At 36.7% G+C, this 27176-nt stretch overlaps 1 protein-coding gene across 1 annotated transcript in view; it reads left to right on the top strand.

The window, feature by feature from the left end:
* Window positions 1-11965: 11965 nt before the first annotated feature.
* The window catches only part of CHL1 (cell adhesion molecule L1 like), a 120380-nt gene continuing 105169 nt past the window's right edge, over window positions 11966-27176 (top strand). The window contains exons 1-2 of the mRNA XM_075550728.1: window positions 11966-12056; window positions 26344-26449. Coding sequence (XP_075406843.1) covers window positions 11966-12056; window positions 26344-26449 — 197 coding nt within the window. The remainder of the gene's footprint in view (window positions 12057-26343; window positions 26450-27176) is intronic.

The following is a 27176-nucleotide window of genomic DNA, read 5'->3' as shown; positions in this document are numbered from 1 at the left end:
TTAGATTATTTTAAATCATTTTTAGAAGCTATTTGTCAAGGCGTGGTGAAATTTTTAGTAGAAACTTTGCGCAGTTGATCCATATATTGCTTAGTTGATCAGATTGTTTGATTTGTCCCAAATTTTAGGCTGCAAATATGGAATTATCTAATATCGAAGTGGTTTTAGGAACAATGGTTGAACATAATGGTAATATTAATATTAATGTATCTCTTATAATGAATATTAATTAAATAAGACATATTTCCAATAAATCAATTTGCTTATAATAAGGGGTTCAGGTTCATTTCTTTAACCTACTACATACAAATGTGCAAGCTGTGCAAGGAGGATGAATTAACACTCCCAGCAATTCCTTTGTCTTGTCACTTCAGTGACATGAAACAGAGTTTGAACGGATATGGCCATAATGCTCAATATTTCCTGTGTTGGCAGAGAAAAAGCCATTAGCAGTTATTTCCCGATTACTGTGTTTTCTATACTTGTAAATTGAATTATGGTATTAGTCTAGCGAGTGATTGAACCAAAGCCTGTTAATTTTCTTTGCAGATTTTTTTCATCTTCTTTTGTTTGGAAGTGCTGAGTGATTCAGGTTACACTTCAGACTTAAAGAAATGTGTTGGCCCTGATTTCAGAACCTAGATAAGAGTTCACTGTAAGATCTGACAATCAGGTAGAAATGGGAAAATTAAATGAATAAAAAAGGAGTTTCATAAAAGGACACTTTAAGTTAGAGGGAGCGAAGGTGACATCCCTCCCATCATGAAAATGGCAATTAGCCTTCTATAAGTCACCTTATTTGCGGCAGCTCAGTGATTCTTAAGCTCTTTTGATGTGGTAAGAAAATAAAATGTAAACAGTTCCAAGTTATAGCAATGTTCTAAACTATTATACAAACCCATTGGGTTATTTTTAAAACTGTGCTTTGGATGCCAGTGTCCCCTTCCTGCTGGCTGTAGTAAAGCTGTTGATCTATTTAAATCTGGGGAGTGGGGGTTGATGATTTAGTGTGGACTGTGTGTATGCAGTTCATCCTAATTTCTAGAATTCCTGGTGGTTCAAACAGCTTACTGCTGTTTCTCAGTGGAGAGAAATGTTGATGTAGCATTTGGGAGGCTGTATACATTCCACTCTTTCTTTAGAAATGGCAGATGGGCTGTCCCTGACATCTCTGCTCCATGTAGTTGTTGCCATAAAAATGAATGTTTTAAAAATAGTGATCATAAAAGTTGCCTTCCCTGCTGCCACTTCAGATTTGCAATGTTATATCTTCTTTTTAAAAATTCAACCTTGATATTCCCGTGAATAATCACTGAGAGAAAATTCAAAGGATTTCAAACATGTCATTGAAATAGAATACACTAAACTGTAAGAACTGCCCTTCTCCATGCTTCCTGGCACTCTTGGTTGTACCCATGTTCTGTTCTGTCCTTACTTTGAAAGTCAAATATATTAATTTAAATACTATTTGCTGAGAGGATCAAAAAAGTTTTCAATAAAATAGGATCATTACAAAATACTGTGTCTTGGGTCTCCACGCATGCATTCCCTTAATACAAGAGCACCTTGCTCAGCTAAATGGTCATTTCATGATACCTTCCCGACATGATCGCTGAAGACAGACGTGTGCATAAGCAAACGTGATGAAAAAAGCTGATGGTGCCTGGCTATCAAAAGATATAGCATCTGGGGTCTTAAAGGCTTGAAGGTAAACAAGCGGCCATGTAGGGAAGCAACAAAGCACACAGAGAAGAAGCACATAAGCTTGTGTGAACACGAGGTGTCGATGGGATCAGGTAGCAGACATCAAAGAACAAAAACCATCATTGTGTTATCACCTTCCCCACATAGACCCTGAAGACGAATGTGTGCATAAGTAAGTGTGGTGAAGAAGGCTGATGGTGCCTGGTTTTCAGGCTGGGGTCTTAAAGGCTTGAAAGTAAACAAGCTGCCATCTAGCCTAGAAGCAACAAAGTCCATATGAAAGCAGCACACCAATGTGTGATCATGAAGGTCCGAGGGACCAGGTTTCAAGCACCAAAGGGGGGGGGATCACATCGCCATGAATGAGGGGTCGTGTGATGGGGACTCAATGCCGATCTGTAGATAACTGGACATCCCTTGCAAAGGGGTAGTGGGGAGGAGAAGATGCACTCAGGGTTCAGTGTAGCAACAATGAAAATCACAACCATCCTCTAGCTCTTAAATGCTTCCTCCCCCCAACTATCATGATCCCAATTCTACCTTGCAAACCTGGTTAGGCCAGAGGATGCAAAGTGGTACAGATGGGAACTGGAAACACAGGGAATCTAGGACAGATGAACCTCTCAGGACCAACGGTGAGAATGGCAATACCCGGTGGGAAGTGGGTGTAGAAAGGGGGAACCACTGATCACAGGGATCTGCATGTAACCTCTTCCCTTGGGGATGGGCAACAGAAAGGTGGGTGAAGGGAGACGCTGGGCAGTGTAAAATAAGTTAAAATAATAATTTATAAATTATTAAGGGTTCACGAGGGAAGGGGGAGCAGGGAGGGAGGGGGGAGGAAAATGAGGAGCTGATCCCAGGAACCCAAGCAGAAAGCGAACTTTGAGAATGATGAGGGCAACGAATGTATAATGTGCTTTATACAATTGATGTATGTATATGTATGGATTGTGATAAGAGGTGTATGAGCCCCAATAAAAGAATTTAAAAAAACAAAACAAAATGCTGTGTCAAAGGTTTTGAACAAGCCCGATGCCACTACTAATAACTGGAGAAAAGCAATAAATAATTATTAGTGAATTATTATTCATAGCATATGAAAATACTCAAAAAGCTTTAAAATAATTTTTACTAATGGTTACCTAGGTTAAAATAATTACTATAAACAGAACTTACATTTTCTATTGTTCAACAACGATTCTCCAAACCCTAAAATCAATAAGGAATCATATTGTGTTACAATGTTTCTTCTAATGAATGTATAGAACATAAGTGCTGATGTATAAAGAGACCTCACATTTTCTATAATTAGCTGTAAGAGAATGATGGCATAGTTTTTTTAATCTCGCCCATTAGTTGGTTGTCTTGTTAGTTGGTTTTAAGTGTATACCAATAATCATTTTCATGACATTGCTCACTTTTAGCAAAAAATATTCTTGTTACTGATGTTGGAATATTTTAGTTTATTTTCAGATTCCACAGATTGAAGAGACTTTAGACACACATTTATTATGGAAATATTAAGACCAATATAAAATCAGAGCAGATTTTAAAAAGTTTGTAGGAAAATCCAATTGTCTTTTAATTCCACTTTCCGTGAGTTTTTTGAGGCTCTCATGTAATTTGATGAGCCCCCATTTGCATATTTTTTGACTCTAATCATTATCAATAGTTAATCAATTCTTTCATTCTCTCAACTCTATTTTAACCAGCTATTTTTATATTGCAGACCACCCCTCTAAAAAGGATTTGATACAATAAATATTAATGTTTACAAATCGACTCTTCTATTAGGAGTTATGCCGACCTTAGCCAGGTGTAGCCAATATTGGCTTGCCTGAACCTTGCATGTGTGCTAAGTTGGCAAGTCATCATGAACAGGCTGGTGCAGGGAACTGACCTTTCATGGCTGGTGGTGTGCTGCTTGCTAGCTTTGGAAAAAGGCAATAGGCCCATGTGCCTTATGTCATGCAGTTGCCTGGCCCAGGTTTGTTCTAAAAATAGCTGGTATGTAAGGTTCCAAGAGATGATCATTGTGTGCAACACATTTTGAGATCTAGACTCAGAACAGGTATACTCATGGTTTCTATTACATATTTTTTAATCATACATATTTTTAATCATACATACATCCATTTTGTGAAGCATATTTGTACATTTCTTGCCATCATCATTCTCAAAATATTTCTACTTGAGCCCTTGATATCAGCTCCTCATTTCCCCCTCCCTCCCAGCTCTCCTCTCCCTCATGAACCCTTGATAATTTAGAAATTATTATTTTATCTTATCTTACACTGGCCGACGTCTCCCTTCACCCACTTTTCTGTTGACCATCCCCCAGGGAGGAGGTTATACGTAGATCCTTGTCATCAGTTCCCCCTTTCTACCTCCACCTGCCCTCCATCCTCCCGGTAGTGCCACACTCACCACTGGTCCTGAAAGGACCATCTGTCCTGGATTCCCTATGTTTCCAGTTCCTATCCGTACCAATATACTTACTCTGGTCCAGCCAGATTTGTAAGGTAGAATTGGGATCATGATAGTGGGGTGGGGAGGAAGCATTTAAGAACCAGAAGAAAGTTGTATGTTTCATCATTGCTACCCTGCACCCTGACTGGCTCGTCTCCTCCCAGTGATCCTTCTGTAAGGGGGTGTCCAGTTGCCTACAGAGGAGCTTTGGATCTCCACTCTGCACTCCCCACCCCATTCATAATGATATGACTTTTTGTTCTTTGAAAGCAAGCCACAAAGTCTGACAGATACATGAAGTGAAGCAGTTTTATGATAGGAAGAAAACTGATTTTGCAAAGCATGTGGATTCAAGAAGAGGAGGATGATTTATGTTTCTGCAATCAATCCTTCTACTTTCCATTTCTGATTTTTTTGATGAGTTCTCATTGTCATCGAGTCGATACTGACTCATAAAGATCTTAGAGGACAAGGTACATGCAACTGCCCCCTTGAGTTTCCAAGACTGTAATTGTTTAGGGTAGAAAGTCCCATCTTTTAGCCATGGAGGGGTGGCTTTGAATTGCCAAACTCGCAGATACAACCTTGCCCAATACGTTGGTTGATGAGTACTCTGAATTAATTATTTGACCACTGAATGCAAGCACACCTGGGAGATATTGTAGCTTTGGTTCCAGACCACTCCAATAACTGGGTTCCTAGGAAGTGTTTGTTGTTTCCGTGCATATGAAGTCATGTTCACATGATACAATACTCCATTCAGGAGCCTCGGTGGTGCTCCGGGAAGGGAGATGGGCTTTCCATTGTACTGATGGATCCTCATGACCTTTCTGCTCTTCTAAAGCTTGACGGTCTCCGAAACCTGCCCCGAAGCTGCGTCACCTTGATGGCAGTGAGGGTGCTCTATGCATTGTGCAACAGCATTCTGAAAACGTTTGAAATATTTCGATGATTACCAGAATGTGGCACAGAAACACAACATAGGCACATGCTGTTAGAAAAATGGCTTCGTTAGACAAGTTCCAGGCAAACTTGCCACAGACCTTCACTGTATAGAATGCAATGTCTGTGAATGAAATGACAGTACACTTGTACTTCAGTGAAAACTTTTATTTCTAAAGTCTTGGGGATTTTTTCAATGTAATACATATCACATAAGGTACCGTATTTTCTGGATCATAATATTTTAATAGATACTCTTATTACCACTAGCAGCTTTCACTATCATTATCAGTATTACTATAAGCAAATATCTGGGTTTTTTTTCCTATGGTAAACCTATATTAAATTATTTGTATGTTGTGGGGAAGAAGCTATTAGCTTCCTCTGTGAAGATGAGTTAGAGTTTGGGGAAAATGGAAAAGACCATTGTTCTGAACGTGTGTTTTCTTGAAAGCTTTCTTCATGATCTTATTTACCACACTTTATTCACTTCTGTTCAGCAGGACACAATAACTTTGCATTTATGTAAGCCTTTACAAGCCTTAAGGAGCCCTGTCCCATACGTGTTGGATGGTGAACCACAGGTTGCCAGTTCACAGTCGTGAGCTCCTTTTCAGGGAAAGATGAGGCTGCCTGCTCCTATAATTATGTATAGCCTTAGAAAACCTAGGTAGGATCCCGAGGAGTCAGCATTGACTTCTGGAAGTGGACTTTTTGTTGCGTTTGCTGTTTGGAGGAGCTGTAAGCGTCCCGGGTGATACCAATGGTTAACATGCTCGACTGCTGATTGAAAACTTGGAGGTCCAAATCTGCAGAGTCGTCTAGGAGAAAGGCCATCTGCTTTTGAAAAACCAGCCGTTGGAAACCTGGGAGTGCAGTTCTGCTCTGTCAGAGATAGAGGACTGGCAGTCAGAATCTACAAAATAGCCACTGGTGTGAGTTAATGAATGCTTAGTTGTGTATATTTTGCCAAAACTGAAAAAAAAAAACCCAACATGAATAACAATGAGTACAGGGGGAAAGAAAATGCTCTAAAATTGATTGTGGTAAAGATTGTACAACTTCTTGAAATGGTTGAACTATTGTATGGTATGATATATAGACAAAGTGCCCAAAAAAACCCTATTTTTGACAATAAAAAAAATAGCCACTGGCTTTACGGAAGCTTCACAAGCAGGTTGAATTGACAAAGGCTGGACCGACTACATTTTTAATTTTCTTTTGGAGAATGACTTTAAGGTAAGAGTAGTTTATATCTGGCCTTGCCACATTGGAACGATTTTAGGAACACCAGAGGGGATATAAGTTCATTTGTGGTAATAGCGATGATTATATATTACAGGCTGCTGTATTTTGGAGAGCAAAGGGTTTGCATTTTATATGATTGATTTGGAAGCAACCCTCTGTGGTGTGAATGGCTGACTCCACGTTTCTGATTGTTAACCAGTGTGTTGCTAATCTTCCTGGCATTATTCACACCTGAGAAACGGAGACAGGTCAGAAAGTGTCACTTGCATGATTTTACTGTTGAAAAGCAGGATACCCGTTATGCATTCTGACAAGAAAATTATCGCTGGCCCCCTAAGCCGAAAGCAATTTCTGAGCTGTCGTCATCACTTAATGGAGTTCTGCTTCCAGGGGGTTTGCGTTTTAATTTCCAATGACTTTTATGTAACAACCTCTTGAACATATAAGTCTCGGGTTAATTGAAACGAACCCCTGCAGGAGATAAGGTCATATGTTGAATTAACTATTATCTGCAATCTGGTGTCGTTAATGTTTGCCGTGTCTCAATCTATAGTTTTATTTCAATCCAATGGTTCACTGTGTCTTCTTTTTTTATGAGAACTGCTTGGAACAAGCCCATATACTTGCAGCTATTAAAGTTTGAAAAGTCAAATTGTCTGTCTCTACGTTTTTTAACTATAGAAGGTAGAGCCTAGTGAACTTGTTCATCTATATCAGGCTGTTAATTGAGACTGTTCTCACTTATTTGTCTGGGTCATATTTTTATTCCCTCTTTCAGAGAAGGATGACATATAGCTTATAAACCTGAAAATATGGTTTCCTAATAGCATCATGGTTTTGAAAACCTTGCTCTTTATAAATAGAGAACAGCTCATTAAAGAAATATATGAGACATCCTTAAATAAATAGAACTTGAATATTAATGAATAGGATAGTAGCTATAGATTTCAAGCAAAGAATGATCTATAAATAGAAACAATGAATTTACATAACTATTATCAATCTGCTTCAGATTAGAAAATGAAACAAATATTCCAAAGAACAAGCATTAACCTTTTCCTTAGACTTTTATCTAAGCAATGATGATCTGGCTCAAAGTCACCTCTAAACAAACATAGAATGCAGTTTAACTAGTTTAGTGAGAGTTCTTATTTTTTTTAATATTGTGTGGTTTTATTTTAGAATTTGAAAAAATTATACATATGGGTACAGAAACAAAATAAGTCAACACCAATAGGAGCGTTACATCTTAAGGCCTGGAGGAAATGAACAGCTAGAAAAGTAGACGGGAGCGTGTAATTCTTTAAAAGCTAAGGAAATGCGTTCAGCATGAGCATGAAGCCAATAGTTTAAAATTATGTACATAAAGTTAATCAATGACTTGTTTAGAATTTTGATCTGAAATTATAGCCTTTTTTGTTTCATTCTGTGTACTTTCTTACTCTTTTCAAAAGCAAGTGTTGCCCATTTTATTGAGGTTGTTTGGAATAGAGTTGATTCTCCTTATTCTCTGTAGTTATGACCCATGGAAGTCCCTTCAAACACTGACAGTTTTGGTGATGCTGTGAATTCAGAGCTACCAATTAAAGCATGGCTGAAAGATGGGACTGTTGGCTCCTATAAAGATTTAAAGGTCTGGAAATCTTACATAGGGTCACAGGAAATTGGAATGTACCCAATGGTATAGGAAGTCTTGCTCCTAGGGAAAACACAGGGTTAGCTTCATAGGAAGCTCTGACCAATGAATGCCATGTCTTGTTTTATTAGGTTTCTGTTTAAAGACATTATTTTTTGCTGACGTTATGAGCCATGGAGTCACTTGACTCATAAGGAGCTTTGGATACTAAAAGGAAACAGTTTCCATTCCTGTGACATCTTCACAGTCACTGTGTTTTAGTAGATTGTTGCAGTCACCGCATCGGTCCATCTCACTGAGAGTCATCTTCTTCTTTGCTGACCTTTCGCTTTGTGATATCCTTCTCCAGTGTTTGGACTGTCTTGTCCAAAGTAAGAAAGATAAAGTCCTTCCATCCTCACTTCTGAAGAGTATCTTGCTGTACTTCATCTGAGATCAATGTGCTGTTTTCTTCTGGCAGTCCGTGGTATATTCAAGATTCTTTGCCAACAGAACAATTCTAATTCATCGATTCACATAGGCTAAATGTCTTCCCATGAAAAGAGATACATTTGTGGAGGTTGGGTGGGGTGGAAATTATTATAACAATATATATGATAATGTAATAAATGATAAATAAAAAGAGATACATATTATTTAATGCACATTAAATTAATTACACATTAATACACTAAATGGTTAAGTGCCAATTCATTGACACTGAACTTATGGTCAATAGCAACAACGCCTTCTTCAACCTCCTTTATCTAACACATAATTTTTTTCTCTTAAGGCACATCATTGAGCATACTTAAGCTTGTAAGAAGCCATATAGGGCATGATTAAGGGTAATGTAACTAAGAGGAATTTCTGAAACCCTGGTGGGGACTGAGCATGATAGTGGGACAGGAGGAAAGTCAAGGGAAATAGAGGAAAGAGCTGGCAGGCAAAGGGCATTTATGGAGGTCTAGATAAAGACATGTACATAAGCAAATATATTTATATATGAGGATGGGAAAATAGATCTATGTGCATATATTTATAGGTTTAGTATTAAGATAGCAGAAGGACTTTGGGCCCCCACTCAAGTACTCCCTCAATGCAAGAATACTTTCTTCTATCAAATTGGAATTCTATGATGTTCACCTTCCCAACACAACCACTGAAGACAAAGCGGTGAATAACAAATGTGGTGGAGAAAGCTGATGGTGCCCAGCTATCAAAAGATATAGTGTCTGAGGTCTTAAAGGCTTGAAGGTAAACAAGCGTCCATCTAGCTTAGAAGCAACAAGGCCCACATGGAAGAAGCACACAAGCCTCTGTGATCACGAGTAGCCAAAGGGATAAGGTATAAGGCATCAAAGAACAAAAAATTCTTACCATAGTGAATGAGGGATGGAGTGCAGAGTGGAGAGCCAAAGCCCATCTGTAGGCCACTGGATAGCCCTTTACAGAAGGATCTCTGGAAGGAGATGAGTCAGTCAGGGTGCGATGTAGCACCGATGAAAAATACAACTTTCCTCTAGTTCCTAAATCCATCCCCCCTCTGCCCTGCATGCTTTTACTATCATGATCCCAATTCTACTTTGCAAGTCTGGCTAGACCAGAGGATGTACACTGGTACAGATAGGAACTGTAAATAGAGGGAATCCAGGATGGATGCTCCCTTCAGGACCAGTGGTATGTGAGGTGATACTGGGAGGGTAGAGGAAGGGCGGGTTGGAAAGGGAGAACTGATTACAAGGATCTACATGTCACCTCCACCCTGAGGGATGGACAACAGAAAAGTGGGTGAATGCAGACGTCAGACAGGGCAGGATATAACAAAATAAAATTTATAAATTATCAAGGGTTCATGAGGGATAGGGAGGAGGGAGGGTAAAAAATGAGGACTTGATGTCAGGTGCTTAAGTGGAGAGCAAATGTTTTGAGAATGATGAAGCAATGAATGTCCAAATGTGCTTTACACAATTGATGTATTATGGATTTTGATGAGTTGTATGAGCCACTAATACAATGATTTTTTTTAAAAAGGACAACGAAAAGTACTTTAAAAGTAGAATTGCAGGTCATATTAATCAGAAAAGCACCACCAAAAAATTTTTTTTAAATGAGAAACATGACATTAAATGACCTGCCAAAAGGACAATTGCTTCCAGAACAAGAGCTGAGACAAGAAGGGGAAGAGGAGGTCACCTTCTCTGACCTTAGCTGGGACAGAATCTGTCATGTAAACATATTTTTCACTACTTTATGAATGTGAGCAGGTGACCATGAAACTGTTGCAGGTCCTAGGCTACAAATAAATTTTAACAAGTAGATCAATTCACAAATATGGGATCTGCTAATAATGAGCATTGACTCTAAGTCAATTTATCAGGAAAGTGAAATTCAATTAATATAGTGATATATTAGCTTATAAATGCAAGTTTTATCATTTTAGGAAATATTCTGAACCACATATAGATTTTCCCCAATTCTCATTTTACAGGTAGAATGATTGCAATAGGAAGATTTAGATTAATGTCATTACTCAAATTCATGAAGAAAAATCAACAGTGTTTTTTTAAGTGTGGTGGTCTTTTCCATCATGGTCGATTGAACTTTTCTCAAGTCAGAATATAGACAAGATTACTGTCTCCTCAGGTCCCCAAATGCATAAAGCAAAAGAGCAACATAATGACTAATTTAAATTTGACTTAATTGACCCACACATATACGGGAACCCTGGTGGCCCTGTAATTAAGAGCATGCATGCTCCCTGAAAGTTCAAGCCCACCAGTTATTCCACAGGAGAAAGATGGCAGTTGGCTTCTGTAAAGATTTCAGTTTTGGAAAACCTATGGAGCAGTCAGCCCTGTCCTTTGGAGTCACTTTAGGAAGGAATTGACTTGATGGCAATAGATTTGGTTTTGTTGGTCGATACATTCAATAGTCCATAACTACTGAGATTCAGCTTAGCTAAAATTTAAAAAGCCACAATACTTGGAATTAAATATTACAGTAATAGTTTATTTATATCTATATTGTTATTAATTACTAGTTCAAAATAAAAATTATATATATATATTCAGTGAAAAGGAAAATCACATACATAAAAAGCTGATATTACAATTAGGAAAAAATCATTATTTGCAGGAGTACATTCTAAACAATGAGAAGATGATTAACAACAAATTTCACTTTCACAATGTTCTATTAAAAACTAAATTGGAAAGAAAAAGGAAACTTGAACCTTATTCTATTTGATAAATTTAGGGTGAATAACTATCCTGATTAAGTGGAAAATAATTGATGATGCTCTTTGCTTCTTGAACCAAGCCCACCTTTAGGAATTTTAGTTGAAATCCAAGTCCTTCTCCATAGCTTTTATTTTTCTCTTCTTTATAACTTACTAGAATAAACTATTACATCTGTGATCTTTATGGCTGACTCAAAAAGAGGTAGGTGCCTGATATAAAAACTAAATATAAAAAAGCAACATTTTAAATGAAATTACCTGAGGTTATTCTATTAGTGTGATACATTTGGAAGTTAAGAGTAATTTCACCAGGAAAATAAAATAATTGCATACATAATCTTCCATGTTTATTCAAAAATAGTTGCCTTACATAAAGACTAATTGTGATAGAACCATCTTTTTGAGTAAAATTAACTCAATATTTGCAACATACTAGTATCTTCTAGTTAAATATATATATGACTTAAAATGTTATTTAATTAAAATGGTTTCTGGGTTATAATGCAGCATATCGTAAGTACATTTTAAATACAAAGAAGGACAAGCAATTATGTATTTGGCAAATTATTAGATAATAGTTTCTTTAAAAATATTTTTAAAGAAAAAATGAAGTTCTAGATTGATACTTTATACACTATGTACTAATATGCTACTCTTTTTTTTTTTTTTAATGTTTCCAGTATAACCACGTTCTCCAGTTGTACAAAGTGATTTGTTCTGGTTTGTCTCTTTCCTGGAGAGCAATGGAGATGCTATTAAGTGGAAGAGGATTGTTTGTATGTCTAATTTACTTCCTGTTAAAATTCTCAACAGCAATTGAAATACCACTCTCAGGTAAAGTTACTGAATTTAGTAACATTCATAAATCCCATATTTGATATATTGTTTAAGTATGGAACTTTTGCTGTTATTATTTTGCAATTTAGGTTTTACTGTTTATAATTCTGCCTATGAATATTTGGAAACATGGAACAAATGAAACAAAAGCAAGCCAACCTATAATCATATCTCTCTCCTTCTCTATATATGATATCACATTTTACTATAAGTCTAAGGTTGTCTGAAATAGCATAGGAAGCTTTTACTTTTAAAACTCTGATTAGTTTAAGAAGAATTATAACTTTAGAGTTACTGGAATTAAAAGAAAGGGATTGGATAAATATTGTATCAAAACTCCATTGATATCTCTATATCTAAATATTTAATGTCTATATCTAAGTTCATTCCACTCTAATCAATTGATAAATTTAAATGTTAACTTAAACTCAAATTTATCATGTAACAAGAAACAATCTATAGATAACATGATCATTTAAATCAAATATGGCCTATAATATTGTAACCATATTTTACTTTAAATATTCAGATTAATTTAAGGATAATTATAATTTAAAGGATAAATAAAAGTAAGGATAATTATAATGAGGAATCACCAGAATTCAACAGAAAGGAACTGAATAGACATTGCATCAATATAATTATGCATAAGTGAAAATAATAAATTAGAAAAATATTAAAAATCTATGTTTTATAATAAAGCAAGACTCACGGAGAATATACAATGATGGAAAATGCAGGAAGATAACATGTTAGTGTGTGAAAAGTCTTATGGATACAGTGCCAGTGGAGACATCCCAGCTCTGGTGCAGCTCTCTACATTGCTCCAGGAGATCTCTGATTGACTCAACAGCAGAAAAAGTGAATCAGAGAGAGAGTGTGTCTGCATCCAGGGAGAAAGAGAGGAAGTTCACAGAGCCTCATGATAAGGCCACACCCACAAGCAAGCATCATCTGGCTGTATCTTGATTGACAGGCTAGGCTCTACCCCTTTACTCTGTTTACCAGGTTGACACAAGATTATGTAATTACTACCACAGATAACCCCTTGTCAACTTGACACGTTTACACAACTCTTTAGCCATACATATTTTTTTAAACAAAACAATAATAAAGTCATATTTGTGTCTAACAGGATAAAACTAAAATTCACACAACTCAAAGTGTGCCAACCTCATTTAAACATAATGTTCTGTAAGTGAACAAAACAAAAAAATGGTCTAAACTTTAAAATTGCAGTTTGATAACAATAGGCAGAAGAAAATAGCATAAATGTAGTATAGCCAGATCCTAAACTCAATTCTTAAAACAGTCAAATTCTATCCTTATCTATGTTACTGTAATCCACATCTAAACTATTCCATTGTTATGAAATATGACTTTAGGCCTCTGACTGCATCAAGTGGGGATGTGACCTTCTGTCAGTGGCTTTGACCTTCCATCAGCATTTTGACTAACAGCATGGTTTCTCAGAAGTTCAAGGGGTGATTTTGTCACCAGAGCTCAAAATGTACATTTACCACATTCATTTTTGGCATTACGAACAGGATTAACCAAAGACAACTTCTAGGAATCAAAATCTTCATTTCCCATGACTTTTCCAGAAAACAATTGAGTAAACAGTGTGGCCACATATAACCTCTAGCTAGCAACAGAAAAGCTACCATAAAGCAGAGGTCAAAAAGCATCCACTCTCCATTTTCATGATTGGTTTCTCTATTGCTCCACTTCCGGTACCATAATGTCTTAGGCCAGGTTGACAAGAGAAACAAATCCAGGACACTCATATTTGTGTGAGAGAGAGCTTGATATCAAAGTATAATTGTATATCAAGAAAACATCCCATACCAGTGCAGATCAAGTCAACAAGTCCAATATTAGCCCATGCAACAGATACTATGTCCATAAATATGTCTTCAGACTCACACAGAACATGCAATGATGCAAAATGCAGGAAAATCCCATTTAGTGGGTGAAAAGTCTTGTGGATCCAGTGGTGGTAGAAGCATCTGGCACAGGTCCCTACATGGCTTCAGGAGGTCTCTGAATGAGTCAACAGCAGAAAAGTAAAGCAGAGAGAGGGTGTCCCAACTCCAAGGAGAAAGAAAGTTACCAGAATCCTCATGAGAAGACCACGCCCCAAGGAAGCGCATCATCAGGTTGTGTCCTGTTGACAGGTTAGACTCCACCCCTTCACTCTATTTATCAAGTTGACACTAGATTATGTAATTATCCCACTTAGTCAATTATAAAAACCCATAATAATTAAAAGTTAAAAGTATATATTCAAATAATCTATTTAGTGATATGCCGACTTTATAATGTAAGAAATGAAAATGTTATAAACTCATGGGATATAAGGGTCCTTAAAAGACTATTTAGATTATTTTTTTCTCCCATAGTGTTTAACTAGATTATCCCTAAATCTATTCGAAATATCATTTGGAGAGCTATAATATAATAGGTATTTATTATATCTTAGGTTCTTGGCATGGGAAATGCTCTTTGCTGATGAATGGTGTTTACCTCCAAAAATTTAATAAATGTTAGAGATGCTAAATGGAATTAAAGCTTTCTTGTGAAAAATTCAGAAATTGATTGTAATTAATAAAAAGAATGATTCCCTGATTGATTCTTAACGTGAATTCTCTACATAAGCAAAACCAATCAAGGAAAATGGTTCACACATTGTTGAAGTGGAAAAATGCCAAGAACATGTTGGGCTAGAGTCTTTCTTGATTCATGTAGGAGTGGGGCTGATGAACCAAGAATTTGGCAGAGCTAGATGAATCCAAGGTTGTCAGACTAGATTGCAGGCCATTCATTGATAATTCCAAGGATTACCAGGTAATATAACAGGCTATTGGCGCAAGTCTAGAGAACCAGAGGTCTACAAGCCATTTTCAAGATCCCGATCAGGTAAAAAGCAAGCAAACTTTTTCACATGCCCACTTATGTTGGAAGCGGATCACATTCCCATGTAAAATTCCTTCCGGCTGATAGGCTATTCACAGCATATATCATTATGGAGTGGATTAAATTATGTTACATCTCATCACAGGGGATTACTCGGTCTTAATCATTAAACCACTGATAATCCTGGCCCAACAATGTTGACACAAAACTTAAACTGTCACATACTCTAAAACATGGATTTTTTAATCCATTTATCAGGGCTATCTTAAGTCACTGAATGCAGCAATTTAGCATGACATAACATGGGCAACCTTGAATTTTTATCTATTTCCCAAGGTAAGAATCTCTTCTCTGCTGCCCTTAATGGATAATCATGCCTCCAGTCCAGTATTCATTGTTCTTTAAAAATTATACTTAACACATATACACATTTGTATACCACTTAGGAACATATTTATGTTATTAATTAATTAATCTAAAATTTCTCAATTAAGCACACTATGGAATTTTCAGGTGGTGAAAATAGTTAAAATGCTTGGCTCTTTGCCAGGGTTACCATTTTAAGTTCACCCAAAGCAAAAGGAAGGACGTAGTATTCTATTTCTGAAAACCCAGTCATTAGAATCCCTCTGGAGAAGGTGTGAGGAGGATTCAAGATGGCGGACGAGGGCCATACACTACCTAGACCATTTCAACAAAGACCTGAGAAAACGAGGGAAGTGAATATGACAATCCTCACACCCAGAAGTTCGAAGGAAAGAATTCAGAATTAAACCAACTACTGATTAGAAGAAGGTACAGAATTGAAACACCCAATAAAGAGCATGTGAAACAGTGACATGGCAATGACTTGGCAAAGCATAGCTGTTTTGAATGATTGCAGGCAATATCGACATCAAAACAGGAACTAGACATTTCCATCATGACCAAGACTGGACTGGCACTCACAATGGTGACCAGAAATCTTAGAGTTATGATCTCTTCTCTTACTCTACACAATTTCTGCTTATCACGGATGCAATCCCTCAACCTGATGGCTGGTCGAAATCCCTCCTTAGACTCACTCTACACTAACATTCCTGAGTTCTTTCCTCGTCCTCTCCTTTGTATTTCCTATTTCTCTCTTTTTCTTTTTGCTTTATATTTTTTGTTTCTTTGCTTTCTTGTTTGTTATTTGAAGTCTTATTTAGCTGTTAGTTCTAAAACCACAGAGCTGGCACACGATGCCCACACCTTTGTGGTCTGCAGTGTACATGCCTGCAGAATGAGGACCAACCTCACACTTTAAACATATTTTGTGACAAACTCTTATACAAGATATGTTCTATTGTTTTTATTTTTCTTTCTTAAATATTTCTCACACATCTTATATTTTTCTTTTCTCCTGGCCAGCCTCCTTTTTCTCTATTAGTCAATAGCAAGTGAACATATCAAGCCACCAAATTCACAGAGTGAACACCATGACTCATTCAAGCACCATTGTATCAATGGCAGACAGTGACCAACATCTCCATGTTCTGCCCCCAGATACTTGCCATGACCAGCATTCAAAACATGTGCTCACATTCACACACACTACCAAATCTACCCCAAAACACACGAGGTTGTCTCAGGTTTGCCAAAGTAGCACCCTGACCACATTGTGAAGCAAACCAGCATTGTTGTTGAGTTTCGTTGACACAGAGTCAGTTCTGACTCATAGTGATCCTATGAACAACATGATAAAATGTAACAAAATGGATACAACATAATGAAAAACATCTGAACTAGTCCGTCCTGAAGAATCAGTGCGTCCTCTTAATCAGTATTATGCTTAAGCTCCTTGTTACAAATATCAATCCATCTGGTTGAGGATCTTCCTCTTTTCCCAATATGTAACTTAAAAAATATCAACAAATAGAGAACATTATTATTCTCAAAGACTCTTGACAACCTCTGACCCCCAGAGACTAAAGGGCAAAATGATTCAAGCAAGTAAACAAAGCACAGAACTAGAATAACTTTGAGATGAATAAATGATACTGGAGCTACCAGATAATGAGATAACAAAAACTATATGTAAGCCTCTATAATAGACTAAGGAAGAGATCAAGGACAACACAGATAAAATCGAGAAAGTAATAGAAACTCTATGAGGTAGTTATATAAGCTGGTGCCACTTTGAGACTATGAAGAGTAGAGGGGTGGAGTTTAGTTGTTAATCAGGTCATAGCTTGATGACCTCATTTGGAGGAGCTAAGGAGATAAATAGCCCAATGGAAGTAGGACACACGCACTCTGCGCTTTGTTTTCCTGCTGACAAAACACATGGAGCTGCACTAATAGAGCCAGAGCCCTCAAGCTGGGTAAGACAGATGGAGACTCACACCAGTGCTAAAATGTCTCCACCACCACTGGATCCACAAGACTTCCCACCCACTGGCCTGTGATCTTCCTGCACTCTGCATCATTGTATGCATTGCATGAGTCTGAAGAGGAAGTTACAGACTGGTATCGATGGGCTAGTATCAGACTTATAGACTGGGCTGGGATGTTTTCTTAATACAATTACTCTTTATATAAAGCTCTTTCCATGGATTTTTTTTTCTAGTCAACCCAGACTAACACACTCTAGAAGAATCTAGGAAAGTTATACAAGAACAAACTTACAATGTAAGGGAAAATTACAAATGGCATGAAAATAACAAATATAAATCCAAACAATGAATAATAGAGTTTCAGAAAGAGGAAAGGTAAAATAGTTGAACTGAATTTATATAAAACACAGTTAGCGAAAGTAATGATAAATGTGTTAGTGCTAATCAAATAGAGAAATAATAATAAAAAGGGGGGAAATGAGAAAGTCATCCACAAAATAAAACAAATCAGACTGAGCTATGCTGATTTCTCAGCAGAAACTGGGCAAACAAGAAGGCAGAGAGATGACATATACAAAATCCTAAGAGAAAAGAAATGCCAATCAAGAATTATGCAAAATTATACCTCCAATTCAATTACAAAAATAGACATAACTAGGTAAATGGAAATTATAAAAAAACACAAACTAAGGTGATTTCATCATAGTGAGAATTAACAGTAGTTGTCAACAGTCTTATGAGATTAAGATACATGACAACATCACCTGGAAATGAGCCCAGATACAGAATTATTCAAAATATAGGAAATGCATACGACACAGTGACTGCATCAATAGGCTCAAACATAAGAACAATTGTGAAAATGGCTCAGGACTACTTGACATTTCATTCTCTTGTACATAGGGTGAATAAGAATCAGAATTGTCTCAATGGTATAGTAATAGATCTATGTGCATATATTTATAGGTTTAGTGTTAAGGTAGCAGATGGACATTGGACCTCTACTCAAGTACTCCCTCAATGCAAGAACACTTTCTTCTATTAAACTGGCATTCCATGATGCTCATCTTCCTGACACGATCACTGAAGACAAAGCGAGTGCATAAGAAAATGTGGTGAAGAAAGCTGATGGTGCCCAGTTATAAAAAGATATAGCATCTGGGGTCTTAAAGGCTTGAAGATAAACAAGCGATCATCTACCTGAGAAGCAACAAAGCCCACAGGAAGAAGCATACCAGCCTGTGTGATCACAAGGTGTCAAAGGGATCAGGTATAAGGCATCAAATACTGAGAACCAAAAATCATATCATTGTGAAGGAGGGGGAGTGTGGAGTGGAGCCCAAAGCCCATCTGTAGGAAACTGGACATCCACTTACAGAAGGGTCATGGGTAGGAGACGAACCAGTCAGGGTGCAGTATATCACCAATGAAACATAAAACTTTCCTCTTGTTCTTTAATGATTTCTCCCCCACCACCATCATGGTCCCAATGCTACCTTTCAAATCTGGCTAGACCAGAGCATGCACACTGTTATAGATAAGAGCTCGCAACACAGGGAATCCAGGATATACAAACCCCTCAGGACCAATAATGAGAGTAATGATACGAGGAGGGTAAGGACAAGGTGGGGGGCGAAAGGGGAAACCAATCACAAGGATCTACATATAACCCCCTCCATGGGGGACAAACAACAGAGAAGTGGGTGAAGGGAGATGTCATACAGTGTAAGACATTACAAATAATAATAATTATAAATTATTAAGGGTTCATGAAGGAAGGGGTTTGGGAATGGAAGAGGAAAAATGAGGAGCTGATACCAAGGGCTCAAGAAGAAAGAAAATGTTTTGAGACTGATGATGGCAAGAAATGTACAAATGTGCTTGACACAATGGATGAATGTATGGATTGTGATAAGAGTTGTACAAGCCCCCAATACAATGATTTTAAAAAGGAAAAAATATGGATCCAGATATGCCAATTTATATGTGAATTTAATTTCAAAGCAAAGATATTGAATAAATGTTATTGTTATAGAAATTTAAATTGGAGAGGAACTCAAAAATATCAAGATAGAATGGACTGTTTTAAAATTGGAGAGAAAATAATAAATTACAGGGTTATCTAAAAGAAGATTAATAAACCTCACTAAATTCAAAATAATAAAATTATAGAGTTTCAGCAAACAATGATGCAACAGCAGTGAAATAAATGATTAGAAAATAACCCAAACAAAATGAATTCAACACAGAAAAATGAATGGAACAAAAAGCATCAGCACCACACACAAACACACAAAGCAGGGAAATTATAGTAGTAAATTCATACCTATTATTACACTTAATGTAAATTGATTCAATGCACCATTCAAAAGACAGGAAGTAGCAGAACAAGTGAGAAAACATGATCCATCAACATGCTGTCTCCAAGAGGCACAGCCTAAACCCAGACGAATGCAAACCAAAAATAACAGAATGGAAAAAACATGTATTACACAAATGGCAGCCAAAGAAAATGGCACCAATGTTATAAAATAGACTTCAAGTTTTAAAAAATCACCTAAAAAGACAAGGAAGAACATTATACAATGATTTTAAAAATAGTCAGACAAGAGTACATGACCTCGGTAAATAAGTATACATTCAACGAAAGACCCACAAAGTACATAAAATAATATTTAACTGAAGATTCAGAAGAGACAATCCTCCCATAGTACTAGGAGGCTTTAATACACCATTTTCACTGAAAGACAGACAACTAAAAAATCTCATGATATAGAAAATCTCAACAATAAAATCAACAAATTGATCTTATAGCTATATACAGAAAACTACAACCTAAACTACCACAATCCAGTCTGGAACATTGTCCAGAATAGATCCTCATTTACGCACCAAGTCAGTCTCAAGACATTGTGAAACATTGAAATGCTGCGCAGCATTGTTTTTAGCATTTCAGATCTGTAGACTAGATATCAACAACAGGAGGATTAGGAAATAAAACAAATACGTGGATATTCAAAACTACTGGGTAATGGAAACAATTTTAAATGAAATTTTGAAAATTCCTTTAATCAAATGATATTAAAAACACAAATATTAAAATACTTCTGTTTTAACAAAAGCAGTCCAGAGAGATGCGTGAAGACATTTCATCCAATGGGCTCATAAACACGTGAGCCCTAGCCTCCATGACCCCAGACCAGACTAACTCGGTGATGTTCAGCCACTTACTGCCAGTCACTCTGAAAGTGCTCACCATAGGAAGATCTGGATAGAGCAGGAGAAAATGTGGAACAGAACTTAAAAGCATAGAACAGAGAAGGTGTACCAGTTGGTTAAAAGATTGGTGGAAATACCAATACTTTGGTATTTAGACACCCTGTAGATGTAGACCTGAACGCATCTACATAAACTCAACTTTTCTCCCAACAATGGATGGAACTATAAAGTAAACAGCAGCACCGGTTGAGATACACGTTTTCTAGAACGAGCAAGCACAGCAGATCAAATGGCATTCTGAACTCAGGGATAAAGCAATGGCAAAGAGTCTTGTTACATTATGAGAATTGAAATGAATGCCACAAAGCAATGTGTGTGATTCATTGAATGGAAAACCAATTGGCTGTCTACACATTCAAACTAATCACAGTAAAATAATTAATAGCTAAAGGAAATAAAAAGGAAACCTTATAAGCAGAGTTCTCTGAACTTTCTGTGTTCACAGTTCTCTGGCACGCATGGCATTGCGATGAGTTATAATTAAATTGATGGCAACTGCTTCTTTAAAATATAATATAGAAGGGAGACAGTGGTCTGTGTAAGACATGAAAAAAATTATACATTTTCAAGGGGGGCTGGAGGAGGGAAGGGGGTGGGTAATGAGCTGATACCAAGGGCTCAAGCAGAAAGAAAATGTTTTGAAAATGATGAGGACAACATATGTACAAATGTGCTTGACCCAATGGATGTATGCATGGATTGTGATAAGAGTGGTAAGAGCCCCAATAAAATAATTTTAAAATAATAATAATATAGAAAATTTTATCACTGACCTAGCTAGTTGCTGAAATCTGGCCAAGAAGCCAAAACAGTGCATTTTTAGTGGAGTCTTTTGATCTGAGTATATAATACCAGGATTCATATTCAGATCTTTGCTATATTCTTTGGCATATACATTTGCTTTCACTTTTTCTCACTTTGTTCATCAGTAGTGAAGGATGTAGAATATTGCAATTGTTCTATAGCACACATCTTTACTCAGGTGGTCTGAATTACTTATGCATTTCCATGTAGTAATGCCCTCAGACAACAATTCTTATAAAATATTAAAGCCATGTTTTAAGAACAACTAAATATTGGCCATTTATTTCTGTACTTTGGAGCAATTTCAGTACTCACTAGCAAATGCAACTAAGAAAGGTATCTAATTTGAATGTCAATGAGTCTGGTGTCTGTAATTGGCCTAATTATGGAGAGAAGGATTTATAATGTAGAATATATATTCTTATAAACACCCAAAGGTTATTAGCTCCATTCCCTGAATAATTGCTTATTGCTGAGACTTTACAACCTTAGCAAATTTAAGAGAATAATGTCCTAATAAACCAGTTGTTCACAACGTATTAGCTGATATCTAAGGGACTGTTGCTATTGTGCATCATCCCTCAGCATTGATAACTGTAATACAATTTAAATAACATGAATTTTCAATAAGCTCAGAACCAGCTCTACTAAGGAATTATAGTATCAGATGCAGAAAAATAGCAATGAAGAAATGGATGGTTTTTGCATGTTATTAAGATTATTATAACTATCCAAGGAATGAATGATGGACCTGAGCTAAGGTTCCTATGCTAGTAAATACTATTTATTGGATTTTTAAGGGAAAAATAAAGTAAATCATAGTACAGAATTGTAAAGGCCATTGAAGCTCAAAATGACTTGTGGACTCCTTTGGTTCAAAAGTAGTATCAGACAATCGACAAGTTTAAGCAGTTTTCATAAAATAAGATGTCAGTTTATTTTTCATTTTCACTGTGCTGACATTTACACGGATGGTAAAGAAACGAACATGGGGGAAGTGCCCTAGTTCTAAAGCACAAAAATGAAACAAAAAGAAAGGGATCACACGCACTTCCATAGAGTCAATTCTGACTCATAGCAACCTTCAACAGAGTTTCTGAGGCTATAGTTATTTACAAGATTAAATATCTTTAGATTTGAAATACTGACCTTACATTTAACCGTCCAACTCTTATCAGACAATACCACTTGGCTGCTCTAGTTCTAGATCAGATTATTGCCTTGGCACTAAACTGTACCTATCTTCAAAGTATTCTTCACAACTATATACTCTCTTAGTAAAGCCAAACTAAACCAAACTCACTCCCATACTGTCAGTCCTGATTCATATTGATCCTCAAGGAAAAAACTGCCCTTGTGAGTATTGGAGACTTTACGTCTTTATGGGAGTAGAAAGCCCATTCTTTCTCCTGCTGTTTCTTCTCTCACTGATTGTCTAGTGGTATTGAACTGCCGATATTTTGGCTAGCACACTAACACATACTACGGGACACCCCACCAAAAAAGTGGGGGGGAGCTCCACTTGGAGGAGCTTTTGTAGTATGCAGTCTCCCCACCCCCACCCCCACTAGCACACTTGCTCTGAGTTCGTGCACCCAGTGGTGTCACTTGGGAAGGTTCTCTGTGGTCACAGTGAATTTTTTTTTGGTAAAAGTAATGCCATACAAACCTTGTTTTTTGTAATGTCTGATTTAAGAGGACAGAGTATGGCTGTGAATTTTCTTTCCTGCTTTGGGGAAGAAAATGGCACAGAAACAGTTGTGATGTTGAGTACAGTTTACAAGGACAGTGATATGGGAAAAACTCGTGTGTACAAGTGGTTTTCTCGTTTCAGAAAAGATGAAGTGTAGGTAGATAACAAACCTTGTTCTGCATGTCCATCAACTTCCCGAACGGAGGAAACTATTGACAGAATCGTGCACTTGTACTCGAAGACTGATGACGGACTATTGAAGCGATGGGGAAGTGATCTGGACTCTCTTAAAGCAAGATTCAGCGAATTTTAATATAAGATTTGGGAATGAGAAGATCACCTTGAAATTTGTGCTTTGGGGTCTGATGGACCAGGAAAAAGATCTGAGCAGAAACATTCCTTGCTTTAAAAGAACAGTTCTGAAGAGACCCAGGCTTTTTTCAAGGTCATTTCTAGTGACAAGACATGGTGCTATTCTTACAATCTGAAAGCAAATATCAATCAAGCCAGTGAAAGATGCCATCACCTTGCTCATAAAAAGCTCATAAAGTGAAATCAAAGATCAAGATGATATTCTTCTGTTTTGTTTTTTCTTGACGTGAGGATGATAATGCATTTGGAGTTTATTCAACCAGGTCAAACTGTTAACCAAGCTTCTACTGAAAAGATTTCATAACAGTGTGTGATTTGTGGCAGATGGGGGACTGGTTTTGCCACCATGACAATGCACCTGCTCATGCAGCCTTCTCAGTGCTCCAGTTTGGGGCAAAAAAGACCATGCCCGTCCCCCTCCCTCTCTCTCTATCTCTCTCTTTTTTTTTTTGCCCCACACACCTTATGCATCTGACCTCACTTGATGAAACTTCTTTTTGTTTCTGCAAATTAAGAGGGACAACGATTTGATAATGTAGAAGAGGTGAGGACAAAAATGGCTATCAGCTATCCAAACAGATGAGTTTGAAAATGTTTCCAAGAATGGAATCACAGATGTGTCAAATGTATAATGTGTAATGGAGAGCACTTTGAAGGTGATAGGTTCTTTTGTTTAAAAAAATTAAATACATAGCTTTCCAAAAAAGAAAAAAATATTCTGGATTTTTGGGGTACCCCCTTATATAATGCCATAAGAGCTCTTTACATAAACAGGATTTTTCATAGTAGAAAAAATATCTGAAAAGGTGGGAGAGACTTTGGCTTAAAAGTCTGTTGTAGCAATAAATATTATGATAGGTTTATTGTGCCAACTTGACTAATAGAAACACGTGAGATTAACAATGTTGCAGTTTGATTGGAGGGCAAGCAGATGAAAGGCTCAACAAGGCCCACCCCTCACTCTCTTGCTCTCTGGTATCTGATCAGTGAGCTGCTCTAACTAGTTCTCTGCCTCAACTTGTGAGCTATACTACTTGGGGACAGCCAACCCATGGATCATGTCCCTATAGCTTGAGGTTCCTTTGAGACCTGCTTTGCCATGCTGCTGATGTATACATCACTTGAGTTTGAGGCTGGAAGATCCTGTCATCTTGCATGCTTGAACTTGATATCCCAACAGGGCTTCTCTAAGCTCCGGAGCTGCTAACTGTTGGTGACCCTCCCTGCTATTTGCTGCCTGTGGCAGGACTGCCTAAATTGCTCTAGGGAAGACTCTCTGTCTGCTTACTTGACCTTGGACACAGCAGCCCTTCTGAGTTGAAGAATTTCCAGTATATTAACTGTTCCATGGAAATGAGTTGAACTGAGTCCTCTGTACTGCTGTGTGGACTAATTAGCTGTTATATTCCTTTGTTCTGTCTCTATCTAAATATCTAGCTATCTATTTATCTATATAAATCTTGACCCATTCTCTAAAACCTGTGGGATAATCTTGGAAATCAATACAAATCTACTGTATAATAAAGTACAATGATTCTTTCCTTTCTGGGATTATATAGTTATTTGAACTCCAAGCTAAACACATTTTTACTTGAAAGTGAGCCTGACAGATAAATTATAGTTGCTCAGATACGTAAATGGAAAACATGTTTCAAAAAATGAACCAAATGGGTCTTTCACTTCTAGTAAAACAACTGGCAATCTATTTTTTGTCGAAGATAGAATCTGAGTGTTTCCAACACAACACTTAAAACCTTTGATTATCTTATGGATGAAATAAATAAGTTATTTATTTAATATGTGAATTTTGACATTTTAGGGTTTTATTGTAAATGGATGATAAATAATTGTGATTATTTTTCAGTTTCTAACATGGCAAATATTGAGGAATGATTATCAGTAGGTTTTCTTAAAAGAAAGAAAAAACAAACAAAACTTTAAGCCCCCAAGAGGAAAATGCACAAAATAACTGAAAGGAGAATTTATAAGGAGAATAAGCAAGCTCAAGGACAACATGTATTATAGAAAGCAATAAATGTTAATCACAGAGAATGAAGAGATTAATTTTTTTCCTTTATAGAAATAGTGCTCATGTGGTTTGTGGTAAATACCATCTTATCACATGATATGAAAATTCCTCCAGTGATTACTATTTGTGCCTAGGCCTGGAAATTATCATAAATCAATTAATTCAATGTATGAATTATGTGCTCATTGAAGTATATGTTAAAAGTGGAAACCAATCTAATTTCCAAAAGCAGAGGAGTTATTACATAAATGCTAGGAGCCCTGATGGTGCTCATGTTAGTGTTTTGTAGTTCACAACCAACAGTTGCTCCATGGGAGAAAGTTGAAGCTGTCTGCTCCCATGAAGATTTACAGCCTCAGGGTCACTGTATCAGAATCTGTTTGCTGTCAGAATTTCAACAGAAAGAAACAATATTAGATCAGTAATTAGTTATAATGAAAATAGAGGGATAAGAAAAATCCTCAATATCAACCAGAATGTTGGACATGATTGGATTACTTAGAAAGACTATCCACAAGGATAATACTTTTAAAATAGATATTTTTAAAAGCTTGCACAATATCAGCAATTTTTCTTCTTAAACATTATCATGTTTTTATGGGATTACTTAAATCTACCTTATATGGCAACCTGAAATGATTCAGTTAAATGGAGTCTTAGACTTATATAAATATTACAGAGAGAGTATGGTTTGTGTTTTAGTTTTTCATTCCTCTAGTGATCATTTTACTTGTCAATACAGACATTGCTTCTGAAGTCTGCGTGTCATAGTGAACGTAACGCTGCCTGATTTTTACCAGTATATTGTATAAATGCGTATTTTTAAATATTTAGTTCAACAGGTTCCAACAATTACAAAACAGTCAAAAGTGCAAGTGGCTTTTCCTTTTGAGGAGTATTTTCAAATAGAATGTGAAGCGAAAGGGAATCCGCAGCCAACGTGAGTATTCCTCCCCCTCAGAGAGGTCTTCCCATCTGCGCTGCTCGTACACTCGGTTCCTCCTATCAGTACAGATGAGGGGACGTCACGAGTTTGTGGACCAAGAGAATTAAAAGATAATGGCATTCCCCCAAATCTTGAGCCCCAACCCTTGCACTTCTTGGACTATAACTCAGAATATGTTTGAAGCTAAATATTTTCAAGTGAATAATTGTTTTTTTTGTATAAAAACAAAGTCTGGTGATTTTGCAAATACTCCATACCAATTCAAATGGCAAATGATGTAAAATAATGCAATATTATGCTAAGAATTTGGCTTAGGTAATCAATTCCTTACCTAAACACAGAAGTTCAACAACTGCTTACCCCGAAAGTAAATACGGTAAACAAAAACCACTTAAAGTTAGAATTTTAAAGTTAAATTTCATATGTTTATAAGCAAATGTAAAATTTATCTTTATTGTTGCAGGTATTTAAATCTATTCCATATAAATAAAAAATGACAAGGTTTTACCATTTGTTTTCTGTTTTGTTTTTTCAGTGTCACAGAAATATGAAAACATCATAGATGATATAATATAATTTTATGGTGCATTACTCTCTAGTATTGCATTAATTAAATAATTGATACCTAGGAAATAAGAAGTACTTGCATCACTTTTTCCAGGTGCCTCTTAATTTTTGAGACAGAAATGTATATGTATTGGGAGTTGGAAGAAAGCCTTGA

Source organism: Tenrec ecaudatus, chromosome 5, assembly GCF_050624435.1.
Source record: "Tenrec ecaudatus isolate mTenEca1 chromosome 5, mTenEca1.hap1, whole genome shotgun sequence".
NCBI classification, from domain to species: Eukaryota; Metazoa; Chordata; class Mammalia; order Afrosoricida; family Tenrecidae; genus Tenrec; species Tenrec ecaudatus.
This window is presented reverse-complemented; position numbering and strand designations above follow the sequence as displayed.